The sequence below is a fragment of the Euleptes europaea genome, chromosome 13 (genome assembly GCF_029931775.1).
Source record: "Euleptes europaea isolate rEulEur1 chromosome 13, rEulEur1.hap1, whole genome shotgun sequence".
NCBI lineage: Eukaryota > Metazoa > Chordata > Lepidosauria > Squamata > Sphaerodactylidae > Euleptes > Euleptes europaea.
The window spans coordinates 41,275,349-41,290,969 of record NC_079324.1 but is presented as its reverse complement, the minus strand read 5'-3'; the positions used below and the strand labels follow the sequence as shown (position 1 = coordinate 41,290,969).

General features: G+C 45.7%; 1 protein-coding gene across 1 annotated transcript in view; it reads right to left on the bottom strand.

Annotated features, from left to right (window-relative positions):
- Positions 1-8,109: 8,109 nt before the first annotated feature.
- The window catches only part of RSPH14 (radial spoke head 14 homolog), a 71,309-nt gene continuing 63,797 nt past the window's right edge, over positions 8,110-15,621 (bottom strand). The window contains exons 4-6 of the mRNA XM_056859148.1: positions 11,190-11,415; positions 10,356-10,492; positions 8,110-8,348 (exon numbers count right to left, since the gene is read on the bottom strand). Coding sequence (XP_056715126.1) covers positions 8,110-8,348; positions 10,356-10,492; positions 11,190-11,415 — 602 coding nt within the window. The remainder of the gene's footprint in view (positions 8,349-10,355; positions 10,493-11,189; positions 11,416-15,621) is intronic.

Genomic DNA, 15,621 nt, shown 5'->3' with positions numbered 1-15,621 from the left:
ACATCTATGCTCCAGAGTGCTTTTTTTAAAAAGTGAAAGTCTTCTCACTCGTTTGCTGAAATTGTACTGTGAACCCATAGTTAATGTCCATATCAAACCTATAACCTGTTTGTTTCTATTGAATTGATACGGTTTAATCACATCAATTAACTGGAATTAAAACCATCAGTGGGTTAAAGTGAGATCACAACAGTGAAACCGCAGAGTCTCCAGCACTTCGTGAGTACCCACATCATTACAAGCTCCCTTTTCTGTAAGGGATCATACCCACCACATCTTGGATTCCACATGCAAAGAAATGTGGTGGGGTATCAGATCCACATCAATGATGCTCAGTGTTTGATGATCCGGTTTGAATTTTTTTTTGTACGAAGTGTGATTTTTAAATACAACTTTGTGTGTTGTCTAAAATGTTGGGGGGGGGGTTGTTCTGTTCTCCCATAAGTGATGTGATTTGTAAAGAAAACAGAAGGAGAATGTGATTGTCTGGCAAATACAGACTGCTCTGTGGAGTTGTCCAGATTCATTCCTGGGCAGAAGCTTTTAATTATTTTGCTTCCTTCCTTCCTTCCTTTCTGCTTCATGCTTAGCATTGTCGTCCCCCCCCCACCCCATTAGCTGTTTTCACTTGTCTTTTGTCCAAAAATGTGAACTGCAAGCATCTGAATTAGTTGCCAGTGCAATTTCAGTGGGCTTCAAACACATTTGGAAAAGAGTTTTCTCTGATCACAGTCTATTTATGACTGGCTTTGCCTTTGTACATTGAGGTTACTGTGTGTCTGTGTGAAAATACATGACCTTTATTTTTAAAAAGAATAGTTTTGTTTTTTATGGGAAAAGCAAAGCCCCCCTCCTTTATTGCTGTAACGTGCAGACTAAAGCTGGTATCCAACATTTTTCCCCAGTGTGCGCCCAGTCAGATTTACATCCCTGTAGGGTGCTAAACCACAGCAATTGTGGGGCTAGAGGGTGGACCCCACAAGTTATGATTCTGAAGAACTGCTGAGGGCTCTGGAATGGCATAGGAGTGAACAGAGGCTGGGGTACAGGCATGGCTCAGCCATTTCAGAGACAAAGGGGATGGATCTATCTAAGAGGTGGACCAGCTTGCCACTGCTAAGAATGTTTTGGAAAAGAGAGAATAATGTACTGACCTTGAGCCAGTGTGGCATGTGGAGAGACTTGCATTCACATCCCTTCCTGGCCATGAAGGTCACGTTGCGTAAGCTACCTCAGGGGATTTTAATGGGGATAAAGTAAGGAAACACCAAAGTATTGTTATTTACTTGAAACAAAAATTATATCCTGCACTCCTTAGCCAGTTCAGGCTCCTGAGGGGTTACAAATCACAAGATCTGTGCAGCCCTCCCCAATAAATGAAAATTTAACCAATAGTATATTAAGATCAGAAAGAAGTATAAACCCAGTAAATAAACAAGTCTTGACCTGTTGCCAGATGCTTAAGGCGCTCCACTGAGGAGGAGAAGGCATTCCACAACTGAGGAGCCACAACCCATGAGGCCCTTGTGACTGCTTATCTGACTTCCAGTAATGGAGGGAGATAGAGCAGGGCCACAGATGAAAGTCTTCTTAGCCTATGGCTAAATGCAAATAAAACCATTCATTCATTCATTGACTGGCAGCTGTGTAGGTGGTCCTTTAAATGCCTTCGTCCTGGGCAATTGAAGGCTTTAAAGGTAATAACCCTCCAAGGGCTCCTTGTAAGGATCTGTGCCACTGTATTCTGGACCAGTTGAAGTTTCCATATCAGTCTTAAGGGAAAGCCCTGCATAGAGCGAGTTACAACCTCTTGCGTTAACATTACATTGCATTACAACTTCTGCTCTTCACAGCCAGGATGGGGCAGAAAGACCCCATGTGCCATTCTGGCTCCTTAGAAAGCCCCTTTTCTGCATGAGCTAAGCAAGGCTGAAACCTTGCCCTCAGCGTTTGTGAGGGAGCTCAGCTGGTTATTGAGTTCTGGTGGCCTTAATTATAGCACTAATCAGTGCTGACTTCAAGTGAAAGAGAGAAGCAGGCTATTGTTAGTTCAACGGGGCTTCTGCCGTCACAGCAAATGGAAACATCATTCCTAAACCCAGCGTCACTCACCAGGGGTGTTACAGCAGGCGCTGGCTGAGGCTGACACATTTTGTAGAAGCATCAGGTTTAATTACAGGGTGCAAAGGTGCCAGAGCCTGACGTACTAATTGCTGCATTTACCATAAAGCAGGAGGCAATGCAAAAGTGTGGGGGGGGAATCAGTATTTCCGAGTGACTAAATCTTTTGCAGCGAGATCCCCTGGTACGCCCAGAAGAAAACCTACAGCTGTTTCAGAATCTTTCACAGCTTTCTGTACATGGGAAGTAGAAGAAGAGTTAGTTTTTAAATGCCAACTTTCTCTACCACTTAAGGGAGAATCAAACCGGCTTACAATCACCTTCCCCTCCCCACAACAGACACCTGTGAGGTAGGTAGGGCTGAGAGAGCTCTAACAGAGCTGTAACTTGCCCAAGGTCACCCAGCAGGCTTCGTGTGTACGAGTGGGGAAACCAACCCGGTTCACTGGATTAGCCACCACCGCTCATGTGGAGTGGGGAATCAAACACGGTTCTCCAGATCAGAGTCCACCACTCCAAAACACCGTTCTTAACCACCACACCACGCTGGCTCTCAGTGTAGAAGTTTTGAGCAGAAAGTGGTCAAACATACATTTTGTCAGAACTTGAAGCAAGAGATTATTCCGGAAGATGTTGGAGCCAAGTGATTTGTGAGGGAGGGAGCTTATGAATCTCTTCTCACTTTATGGGGCAGTCAAGATGGAGCAGTGGTTAGTGTGCAGTAGACTCATAAAGCCTGAAGAGAACATGACTGCTCACAAATATTTGAGAGAAGGCAGAGTGTTTCAGCAAATGCCCCCAGGGAAATGGGCAAGAAGTGGCTTTTTAACAAGTGTGGGGAAGTGTCTCACTTTAAGCAGCACTCAGGGTGACGTAAAGAAATAGGTGCCAAAATGCAGGTAACCTCCCTTTGCAAAGAGGTCCTGGACTATTTGAGAACAAAGCTAATATCACTGGGTGGTAAATTACCAAGCCATTGAAAACACTTGCACAAGGTCTGACTCTTGCCAGACTTTCCTCCACAAAGACATGGGATATTTTCCAGAGAAAGCAGCAGCAAGCAGATGCAAAGATTCTTTTGGCCAACATGCACTTTAAGAGCTGAAAAATGGGAAAGGGAGAGTAAAAAGGTACATAACAAAATGGGAGGAGGCATGGAGCAGAGGGATAGTTTGAGAGGTGTAATAGAGTTAACCCCTGATCTGGATGGCCCAGGATAGCCTGATCTCGTCAGATCTCAGAAGCTAAGCAGGGTCAGCCCTGGTTAGTATTTGGATGGGAGACCACCAAGGAAGGCCAGGGTTGCTATACAGAGGAAGGCACTGGCAAACCACCTCTGTTAGTCTCTTGCCTTGAAAACCCCATAAGGGGTTGCCGGCACTTTACACACACACAATAAACAGCTTGACAATTTGTTGAAAGGAAGACAGCCTCCAGTATCTGGGAACAGAAAACCCTATAATAGATAATGGCCAATTGGCCAGGGGCTTGTGTTAATGTGGTTCTCTCTTCCATGGAACCAGTTATTAGGGTTCTTACCATTTTAAATTGCAAAGAGGGGCCAAATTAACAGCTTGTACATCATGATCCCATCTGTGCGCATTTAGGTTTTCTATCTCATGCACCAAAATAACTTTGGCTGGCCCAGGACAGGAAATGTTGAAGTGAGAGTGTGAGTTGATTGACACGGTGGAAACTGCTCACTTAATCACTGTGCCCCAAGATCTCTTTTCTCAGCAAGCAAGCAACAGCAGCGTTTGCTTTTAGGCAAAAGAATCTTTTGGCACCTTATAGACTAAGAGTCTACTTCATCATTAAAACATCTGCTACAGTAAATTAATTAGTCTTAAAGGTGCCTCAAGACCCTTTGTCAGCTTGGCTGCAGCAGACTTCACAGGGCTATCCCTCTGGAATTAGCGGTGGAGCCATTTCTTAAGAAGCCACTGCTCATCACTACCAGTAATGGTTTGAGAGGGCTTTGAAGGAAGTTAATTATTGTGGAGTGAAATCAACTTATTAGCCCTTTCTTTCTGGAAGGGAAGGGATCCATCAATAAGTGTTGGCTTGCAGCACTGCAAAGAAATGAGTTAATTGTGGGCAGAAGAGAAATGCAAGGTGGCGTCAGCAGGTCGGATTAAGAGATGGGGCAAGATGGGAGTTCATGCAAGGAGAGGAGAGGGAAGGTAACTCATGTGGGATCACTCTTGGCTGGGAACAGGGCTGTTAGATACTTTTTAGAACACACACAAAGAGCTACTTTCCTGTTGGCAAGAGAAAAGTGCATGTCCACACCCCATAAATTATCAGTGGAAGAGACCAATTTCTGTAGCTAAAGTGTGACCTTGTTGCTGCACTGAACTTACTTCTGGCAAAAAGCCTCCACCTCCTCCATAAATAGACATAAGTACATCTTTCTACATACATCCTTCCCTTGTCTTCCAACTTTGATAGGGTCCATGTCCCTCTCCAACGGTTTAAAACCATGGAAGAACATAACTCATGGGTCTGGTTCTCATCTTTTCATTTTTCAGTGCACCGACAATGCAGCAGAGTGAACGGGAATGCAGAATTGAACACATGGACTCTTGGTCCATCTAAGTCAGTATTGTCTACTCAGACCAGCAGCGGCTCTCCAGGGTCTCAGGCAGAGGTCTTTCACATCACCTACTTGCCTAGTCCCTTTAATTGGAGATGCCAGGGATTGAACCTGGGACCTTCTGCATGCCAAGCAGATGCTCTGCCACTAAGCCATGGCCCCTCCCTTCTTAAGGGTGCACAAAGAAAGCCATGCTAACAGCTCACTGCCAAGAGTGTGTGTATGTCTCCATGGGCATGTACTAGACTTGCCCCCAAGAAAGACTTAGGGGGTCTCACAACAGATACAACAAAGCCACAGAAAGATGCCAGGGAGATGCCAATAACTCTGAAGTAGATGGATAATGAGTGGCAGCTGCCCTGTGATCTGGGAAACGACAGCTTCCCTAGAAGCCAGAAGCTGCTGCACTCACAAGGAAAGGGGTGGAATCACAAACAAGAGCACAAGAGATTACTGGAGGATGTTGGTGACTGGGTACCAGGCAGGGGTGTGGGAAAGCTGTAGCTGTAGCCCTTGTGGCATCCAGTAAAAGAGAGCACGGAAAGGAGGGAAAGGATCCAGAGTGATCTCTTCCTTTGCATCAGGGGGCATCAGTGGGAAAAGGCTTCTCTTAGTTGGCAGGAAAGGTCGGAGGTTCCTACAGATCAGTTCTCGGTGTTAATACTGTCTCATAATACTGTCTAATACGTATTATCTGAACTGGACCCAGAGAAGGATAAATTAACTTATTACAGGGTTCCAGAAAGGAATAACACATGACCTTCAGTCTGTGTATACCAGGTTGGATCTCAATGGGAATACCCTGAGGACTGTCTCCATTAAGCACTGTCTCTCTCTCACATGCACACAGCGAGTGGGCACACCTGATTAGAAGGAAAAGGGAGGACATTGGGAGGTTTCAGGAAAGGGCATACAATCTTAAATGTGGAGGCTTGAGGTTTGAAGAGGTTGAAACCAGAGTTCTGACCAGCGGAGACCTGAACTGAAGATCTGAGAAACAGTTTGCTGGAGCTTGGGGTCAAGCATGGTGTAGTGGTTAAGAACGGTGGTTTGGAGCAGTGGACTCTGAACTGGAGAACCGGGTTTGATTCCCCACTCCTCCACATGAGCGGCGGAGGCTAATCTGGTGAACTGGATTTGTTTCCCCACTCCTACACATGAAGCCAGCTGGGTGACCTTGGGCTAGTCACACTCTCTCAGCCCCACCTACCTCACAGGGTGTCTGTTGTGGAGAGGGGAATGGAGGGTGATTGTAAGCCATAAAAATCAACCTTCTTCTTGTATGGACAGAAGATCCTGGGTCCTGGGGGTGGGGGTTGACCATCCTGACTTTGGACTGGGTCAAGATAAGAAGTGTGAATCTTACTGGCAGGTTAAAAATTAACTGCTGTCATAGTTTGGAGGGGAAATTTGGGGAAATTACCTTGATTAGGCTATTGTGAGAGATCTGCATGGGCACAAAGAGGCAAAAATTACCTATGTGAATAGGATGGAGGGCAACTTAATAATTTAAGTGTCCTCCTTGATTGAGTCACCGACTCATTGCTGAGGGTAATGTCCTTGATAAAGATATGCCATGGAGCTGGGGGAGATTGCTCTTAATCAGTTTTACTTCCAACAATACCCTTCCACATTCCTGGGACTCTCCAGTGTCATGGCTGAATCCAGGTGCTCTTCTGAGACTCCCCAAGTGTCAGATCCCCTGGCACTTAGGCTCAAAAAAGGGACATTACTCACAAGAAGTATTACAGCATAGGGTTTTGTTTCAAAAAAGGGACAGGCAAAGTCCAAAAGAAAAAAAAAGGGGAAACCTACTTTCTAAGCAGTCTTGGCTGGAGGAGGGGCTTAGGTACGGTCCTTACGTACGCATCTATCAACTGATAGGTCTAGGACATACAGTGACATTGATGTGCTCTTCTAAATATTAAATATTGTTGCTATGTGGCTTACAAATGCAACCATTTATGTGCCATCCATGGTTTAAAATCCCCTTTTAGCTGTCACCAAACAAACCACAGATTGCTGGGCAGCCTGGATTCACACATCATAATAGATCAGGATTTAATGATTTATAACTTGTGGTTTATTGTGATGTCTGAATGCAACCAACTGTATGCCATTGCCTTGCAGAATATTCCAGGATTTATTGCATTCTCTCAGGCTGTGTAACTTTATGGAAGGAGGCCACCTGGCTGTCCTGCTACCTAATGGACTGACCCCATTTTGGTGTTTTTGACAACTCTGTTCCTTTAAACTGGGCCAGTGCTTTAAACCTGCTGAGCCCACTCCAGAACTTGTGGTGGGCAGGTACAGGGAGAAAGGAAGTTGTTGTCATTGCAGCTCCACACAGATAAAGAACCTGACATCAAACCCTGCTCCTGTTTAAAACTTATGCTGCCTCCTTATTCTCATGCCAAGCATTAAGGACATAACACCCATTCCTTGCCAGTTCTTGAATCTGAGAACCTGATAACTGTGTAGGTAGCAGTTTTAGTTTGCCCAAGCAGCCAGTGATTTATCCGGCTGCATCCTTGCCTCTTGACTGAGGATGTGATTGCTGGACTACAATCTGATAGCATGCAGCTAGTGTATCGAGGGTGTATGTGTGGGAGAAAAAAAGGGCATGTCTGTCAACAGGACCCATCTGATTGCACAAGCAGGTCAAGAAACACTTTTTTGGGTATCAATGGAATGGCACATGTGGTTCAAGATGTGCTGCAGGCTAGGATCCCTTACAACTGGGCGCAAGGGGTGACAGTGTGATGCCCTCTCCTGGAACATCTGCTTGTGGAAAGACATTGAGTAGCGTAAGTTGTTGTGAGAAAGAAGTGACTACAGCCCAGATCGACTGTAACAGTGGCCCACATATATCCTCATAACAAACAAAACATCCCTCCCAGTCAGGCCTGAAGCATCTTGGCTGTTAATATAGAAAATCAAAATGGTCCCCTCTTCCAATAATTTTTATAGGGCAAACTTCTCTGGGAGTTTCTCCGTAGTGTATCCCTCTCTGAAATAGATGGGAGCTGCAAAAGACCCTAGTAGTACCATTTCCACAGACATTGTGCAGAGACTGCTTCCTAGTAGCCTGTACTTTATGGCTCAGCTTTGTCTGTCTCCCCCTCTGCCATCTTGGACAGTGCCTGCTGCCTCGGGCAACCATCTCACATTGCGCCTCTGTGTTAAGCCATGTAGTTCCAACTCCTTCCCCTCCCTTTCCTTGGTGTAAAAATCCCCACTCCTCATGAAATACACAAGCTCCCCTAGCTCAGTTGTACCAGTACAGCACAACACATCTTTGGAACTGCTGGAAGTTGACTGTTTATTGCCATAAACAAAGAACAACTTAATGTATTGCTGTTTGGCCCATGTGACCTTAAATTTTTTTTTTTTTAAGGTTTCCAGGTAATGACTTCCACAGCAATTTTGGCGGCTCTTCTCACAGCCTCACTGGGGTCTTTCTTCCGCTCCTCAAAGTCTTCCACGTGGCACAGCAATAACTTGCGTCCCTCTGGAGCTTCTGACAACATGGTCAAAGCCTTGATGGAGTACAGACGGACTTTGCCCTTTTCATCATGGATCAGCGGCAGGAGAGTCTCAATGGCGGCAGCGTTGATTGCAGCATATTTCCCTGAACACACAAGAATGCAGTTGGCAACTAGTAATGGGGTGGCAAACTGGGGAGAGGGAGGTGGGACTTAGGTAGGGCATTGGATTCCTACTTTATCCCTTATATACTTGGCTCAAACTCCACCAGTTCTGGAAGTGGGTCCGAGTATTGAGTTGTAAGAGAAAGTTCAAATCTGGAAGTTCAAATACCACCATGCAAGAAATGGGGGATTTGGATCCACCCACACCCCAGTGGGAGGGCGTACTCCTCAAAAGCCTCTTTTGGGAAGAGGAGGAGGGTGAGTGTATGGTTCCCAGGCTGGAAGCTCAGGAGAGGAGTCTGAAGCCGCCCAAGACCATTTACTGGGTTGGGGTCCCCACTGGAGAAAGCAGAGGACATATGCAAAGAAATTCAGTGGCACAATGGTACACAGCTGTGAGTCAGAGAGTTGCCCCTTTAACTAATCGGGTTCTGGTAGTTATCAGGTTCAGCTTGGAGGGATATATTGGCTCTGACAACTTTGGGCCTAGTAAAACCAGCCTCCACTTCCTTAGGGAGCATTCTCTGGGAGCTGTCCCAGGTCCTGCTGACCCTGGCCCTGCTTTGTACCACCTTCTTACTTTTAAATCATTCCTGCTTAAAACCAAGATGATGTCCCAGGGCAGTGGTTGTCAACCTGCTTAAAACCAGTTCCCTCCAGAGGCCTTGCTTAGCTACCCAGGGGGTTTCACAGCTTGGCTGGAACAGGTCAAGCCAGTTTCACAATTTGCCCATGTGCTGATGTTGGCTTGCTGCTGCGATTGCGTCCATAGCTTTACTGGGGTTCCCATGGGATAAAAGCATCCTGCAGCATAATACACCTGTTCAAAAAGGAGCAATGCTGCACATATGCAACTGTGTCAGCACCTCCCCTTGATGCCGAGTGGATACTAAGGCCAAATCTGCTCTCGGCTTCTGTGCATGTCATACAGCTCAGCTGCAACCTACATCTGTCCAAACATTTGATGAGAGAATCTGCGCTACTTTACAGGCACACCCCAATCAGTGTGATTCCAGTTGACGGGTGGGCCAGACCCCTCTGTCTTGCCACCCCAATGCCATGCAACTACATGCACAGATATTTCCTGCACTGCAGGGAAATACATCATTTGGGACTGGGACACCAGAACCCACCACAAGCAACAGAGAGCAGCATGAGGCCGTAGTGGCAGAAGAGGCAGAGGCTTGGCAGAATAGTTGGAGGCAGTGGCCAACCATGGAAGAAAGTGAACCTCATAATATTTGCCTAAAAATAAACCAACCACCTGAATTACTCTTGGGACCAAAGACTAGAATCTAACAGTTCTACTGCAGACCAACACGGCTACCCTCTGAAATCACCTGTATTAAAGTCTTGGATAGAATTGGTTCTCTGACACCTGACAGATCCTCCTAGGGCTCTTTCATTCACACATTAGGTTACAAGATACTTTTTGTGTACATCTGAAAACACAATGCACACATGGCCTAACATTTATTTTCAGCCATGCACATCTTTAGCAGTACATGGAATAGGGAACTAAAATTGGTTGGTGGCACCATCTGTTGCATGCGTATATGGCAGCAAATACACACTTATCGCCATGTGACATGTGAAGGGGCTTCTTTGGTTCTTCCGTTCTGTTCCCCCCGCCACAGCCAAGAACAGTATTGTATGTCTGAGCCAGATTTGCTCCAGCACAGCTCAGAAGCTACGTGAGCCACAGCACGGACCCTGTAGCTCTGCTGTGAGCACAAGCTGATTACCACCAAGCCATGCTTTTGTACCAGAGTAGATGCCACCTTATCACGTTTACTTCAACTTGGTGAAGTAACCCCACAGACACTTTGTTTATGTTCTGTTCTTGGAGCAGGGCTGCAGAAAACTTGTTTTGCTTGAAGCTACTCTACCTAGGAATGTCAGCTGCTGCAACTAAACTCCCTTCGTTTCACTTCAATAGGGGCTGGGTCTCCAAAAGGGCCTGCCTGCGGCACTTTCCCCTCTCTCACCTTGTGTTGTGACTGCTGCATTCATCAGTGCTCCAGCTGCATTGGCTCGGACCTCAGCGTCATCATCAAGCAACAAGGAGACAAGGTCTGGGAAGACATCCTCTTGAAAGACCATATTCTTCCCCTCCAAAGGGACACTGAAGATAACAAAAGAGGAGATGATTGAGTCTCTTTAATCCATCTGCACAACAGACCAAGGGGGCACACACAGAGAGTTGTCTTGTCAGATGAGTAGGTGGCCTCACCCTGTCTACCTCTCCACAAGGTAAGAGCCACCATCTTGGAGCACTGGAGGCAAGGGGCCTTCATGTGAAATTTACAATGGGGAATACAGAGCATGCAGCTGCTTACTTGGTCTAACTGTGGAGAAAACTCCTTTGGAATTTATGCCCCTCTGAATAAAAGCAAAGTAGACATGATGGAGAGGGGGGAAGCCCTGGAATCCAACATGATGGATTATAGTGTTAAAATCCTCATTTGCCAATAAAGCTCAATGGATGTTCTTGGGAAGGTCACGCATGTGGAAGTTCTCCTGTATAAGCTTAATTGGAATGAATGGATGCGGACTAATAGCAGCTCCCATTCACTCAATGGGGCTTGCACAGGAGAACTTCCCACTGAATGTGCCCCATAAGTCACAATGGTATATCTGCTACTTTTGCCACCCTTAATGGTGACCAAAACTGTCTGAGGTGGCTGTCTGTACCTAACCGGGGGGGGGGGGGCACCTCTACTGACATCCTCACATTAGCCCGAAGACCTATCAGCCTCTGATACTGAATGAGTGGAAGACCCTGGACAGGGGCCTTTGGCCGTGATGTTTCTTTCCCTCACCTGATGGTCATTAGGGCCTCAGCTGCTCTGCTCCTGATCTCCACAGAAGCGTGGTTGAGCATCTCCTTCAGAATGCCAACAGCTCCTGTGGCCAAGGCTTCAAAGGCCTCAACACGCAGGCAGCCTGTCAGTGTCTCCAACAGCAGTATTTGGATCTCTTCATTCTCTGTTTTCAGCTTGAGTACTAGAGAGGGAATCAGATTACTTTCCACAATCTCAACAGCCCCTGCAGGAGCAAACAGAAAGAGCTGAGTTTAGTGACCTTTTTTTTTAGTGTTCCACTTCTCAAGACCATCCGGGCTTTCCAAGTCAAGAGAATTACCATGGCAAAGCAGAGAAAGCAGAGGGAAAATTGCAGCAGAAGAGAACACACAGTCTTCGAGTAACCAGTTGCAAACAATCCTCAGCCGCCTGGTTACTATGACTAATCCTGCTGTTGCTAGGAGAGATGCAGCTCTGCTGAAAGTGATTCATGTGTGGTTGGATGATGTGGAGATTTCAGTGTGTGAAAGAACCGAGAGTTTCTTCAAAGGAATCTCTCCTGAGATAACGGCTAGCATTTTCTCCCCGTCCACCCACAGCTTAGTGGTGTGGTGTGGGATGGATAAGGGGCTTTCGTGGCAAACTAAGGGGCAAGCTAATTCCTTTTGTGTGAAGGCTTGGGTGTAGAACAGAATAACCTCCTCTTGGTTTTAGAGGCTTTGCTACATCTCACATAATTGGTTTGTTAATGGGAAAAATAAATCAGGCTTCTTCCATGAGTTCATTAAGGATTCTGTCTGTATCCTATTTGTCTGAGGAATTGGTGTGCTGGTGAAGCGTGGGACTGTGTCGCCAGCAAATTATGTAGCTTAATTTTTTTTTTTAAATACAAGCCATTATTTGCACCCTCTTGGACTCACAATTTAATGTGGTGAGGGGGTTTGTGTGTGTCAGCGAAGCTTACAGCAAGGGGCCTAGACTCTGTCAAGAGGCTAAACTCCTAGCAGAGTTGCTCAAGGCACAAAGGTCACAGTTGAGACACTAGATTAAGATGCATCCACCCCCTTCAGGGAGTGGCAGTTTCAATGATGATGAGGTGGAGGAATCTTTGAAGGGTAGCTACTGGGCAGCAGCAGTAGTGGAAGGTGACACTGGCAGGGAATCTTTCGTAGACAACAGAATTGCTACTTCAGCTAACCCTGGTTAGTACTGCGCAGAAGAAGACAATAGTAAACCACTTATGACCAACTCTTCCCTTAACAACCCTATGGTCAGATGATCCAAAAAAATATATATATATAGTGCTGGAAGATGGGACCTCAGATCAGATGGCAGTCAATCTACTACTGGAGAAGAGTTGAGGACAACTATGAGTAGTGATGTTCTTAATGATGCAACTGGACAAAAGCCAAAAGGACATTTAGTTGTTAGCATGAATGGATGCTAAAGGAAAGCCCAAAGCTGTTTGACACATATAATAGGAACATGGCATGTGAGAACATTAACAATTTGAGATATGCAGATGATACCACATTTGTCATGTTTGACACATTTGTGGTTTGACACATTTGTGGTGTCAGAGGAGAATTTTACAGATATTATGGGCCGACAAAAAAGTAAATTAGTGTGTTCTAGATCAAATCAAGCCTGCACTAACCCTAGAAGCCAAAATGACTAAATAGAGGCTGTTGTACATTGGTCACATTATGAGAAGACAAGAGTCACTGGAAAAGACAATAAAGCTAGGAAAAGTTGAAGGAAACAAGAAAAGAGGAAGCCCCAAAATGAGATGGATTGACTCTTTCAAAAACCAATTTTGGAAATGGACTATGGAGCTGATGAGGTTTCGGGCCACATAGACACTTTCCTTGAAATCAGTGGATGACCCCTTTATAGGCGCCTATGATAATAGACTGATGTTAGTATTGCAACAGTCAACATGGTTTTCAGGACCCTCTGTCCTGGGCCTGCCATAACAACAGCTTCATTTCAGAAGCTCGGGTTTGCAGCCACATGAAAACTGTCTTGCAGTCGGAGGATCTCTGCTCGAGACCCTGCTTTTCCAACTGCTCTCTGATATTTTACAACAGACAACACATTTTGACAGCTTGACCTTAAAGCATTTTAGATGAGATGCCATTGCTGAATGCAAACTAAAAAACAACAACACACAAGTGGGAGCCCACAAGGACTTGTGGGAGGCATCTTATTTCCCCTCCCCCTCTATTTCCTCTTTCTCTTTCCTGAAAGCCCCCATAGCCTCCTTTTTCCTGCTTTTCTCCCTCCCACCCAACAGCCCACCCAACATCTGCCTCTCTGTCTTAAGCTGTCCCTCTCCCTGCCCCAGAAGCCTTTTCCAAGGAAAACTGTGGCCAGTTGTGTGGTGCCGGCCACTGGGCCAGGCCCACTTGCATGGTAGGGAACCCTCAAGGACTTGTGGGGTGGTACCTCGCTTTCCCCTGTATCCCCCTCCCCATGCTATTTCCTCTTCCCCTCTGCCTGGCAACCCCTAAATCCTCTCTCCTTTCCTTGCCTCATTATTTCATTCTCAGGCACTCACTAACCTACCTTTTATCTGCCTCCTATCTTCAGCTATAGTTATTATGTATTCACTTCATTTATACCCCCACCTTTCTCCACAGTGATATATACAGACTCAAGCTGCTGCTGCAACGGATAACACAGATATAGGGTGCAGCATCAACAACAGATGGTGCTCAGCAACTGGAGAAATCCAACTTTGATTGTGGGATCCTGCAAGGCAGGGGGTTGGACTGGGTGGCCCTTGGGGTCTCTTCTGAACTTGTGAACCACAAAAGGTATTTACTGGAACAGTCAAAGCTGAAATCACAAACCCAGCAATCTCTGTGAGCATGTCATGCAGAGAAAGTAAGGCAAATCTAGCAGACTGAGGCACTAACTATCTGTTATGTGCAATCAAACACATTATAACTCCAGTGCTAGTTTATAAACTAGCAAATACAGTTTAAGGAGGGAGTGATTGGCAGCCAATATGCAATTCTGGGAGGAGGCACTTTACCATTTTCTCATCTGTTGTTCCTCTGCTCCAAATCATCTCCTGGTAGCTTTCCCCTGTGGGGTGAATCCAAGTTTCATATAAATTTAAGAAGAGCCCTGCTGGATTAGGCCGAGGTGGGTCTTTGTAATCCAACATTCTGTTTCCAAAAGTGGCCAACCAGATGCCTTCTGGAAGTTCACCAGCAGGGAGTGACAAATAGCCCTCCTCTTTTTAAAAAAAATTCTCCAGCACCTACTAATCAGAGGCACATGACCTGGGACTTTGGAAGCGTTTTACTTTATTTTCATTTTTTTACCCTGTTTTCCAGCCAAACTGGCTCCCAAAGAAACTTACAGCATTTTTTAAAAATTACAAATATACATTAAAGTATAGTTTAAAAAGTGCTTGCGGAGGAGGTTCTTAGAGAAGTGTCAGTAAAGGCACAATTTAGGGCTGCTGCCATTTTTTCCTCTGTCGTCAGCAATGGCAGCTGGTAGCTGGAAGAAGGGGTGCTCTCAGACAGAGCTGTACCCAGGCTCCATGGTCCCATTTCACTACCATCGTAGCTACAAACCACTGATAAACTGACCAATTTTGAAGGTGGAACTTACTTTGCGTTCTGTTCACAGTGGTTAAATAGACATTCTTCTTGCAGTCCAGATATTCTGCTTGCAGTCATCCCCCCCCCTCCAGTCTTCCCTTTGAGCCAGACTAAAGTAGGGTTATTTCTAATTGGCTCAAAGGGAGAAATTATGGGAGGCAGACAAATCATGCTCACACCAGGCATGGCGTCAATCTGCACACTCCCAATGTTGCAGCAGCTTCCTGCTGCTGATTTGGGGAAAAACCCCTCTGTGGAAGCAGTCTAAGTTAAATTGGCATATCAAAGACCCAGTGGAAACATATATTTAGCCAATACATCTTCTCTGTGCTCTCTGTTCAGCAAAGGACAGAATACAAAAACGTGCCGCATGAGCCTGTTACTGTGGGAGTAAAATTGTCCATGTAGTTTTGTTCCAAAGTGAAGCCATTCATCTTCCAATGAGTATGTCTGCCTGCCATGTTATAGGGAGTGGGAGTTCTTATTTTCTTAAAAACGCACCTCAGAATACTGACATCTTTGCAAAGGTATCATGCACTGAAAATTTTAGTCTTTTCTTGGGAAGCTGAGCTGAGTTTGTTGGTTTTATTTTGTTCTTCATTCATGCTCACAACGGAGACATAAGGAGGTGCATCTGGCCATTATTATAACCATGGTAGTAGCTAGGAGACGCATGAAGGAGGAACGAGGACACAGCTGTCAAATATGCTTCAATACGGCAATTCTGGAGGTACCATTGATGGGCAGAGAACACTGTTTACTATTTGGGCACAAACTTTGTATGTCTAAGATTCCACCCCTTGCATGTTCAATGCATGGAGCTTGGGCAC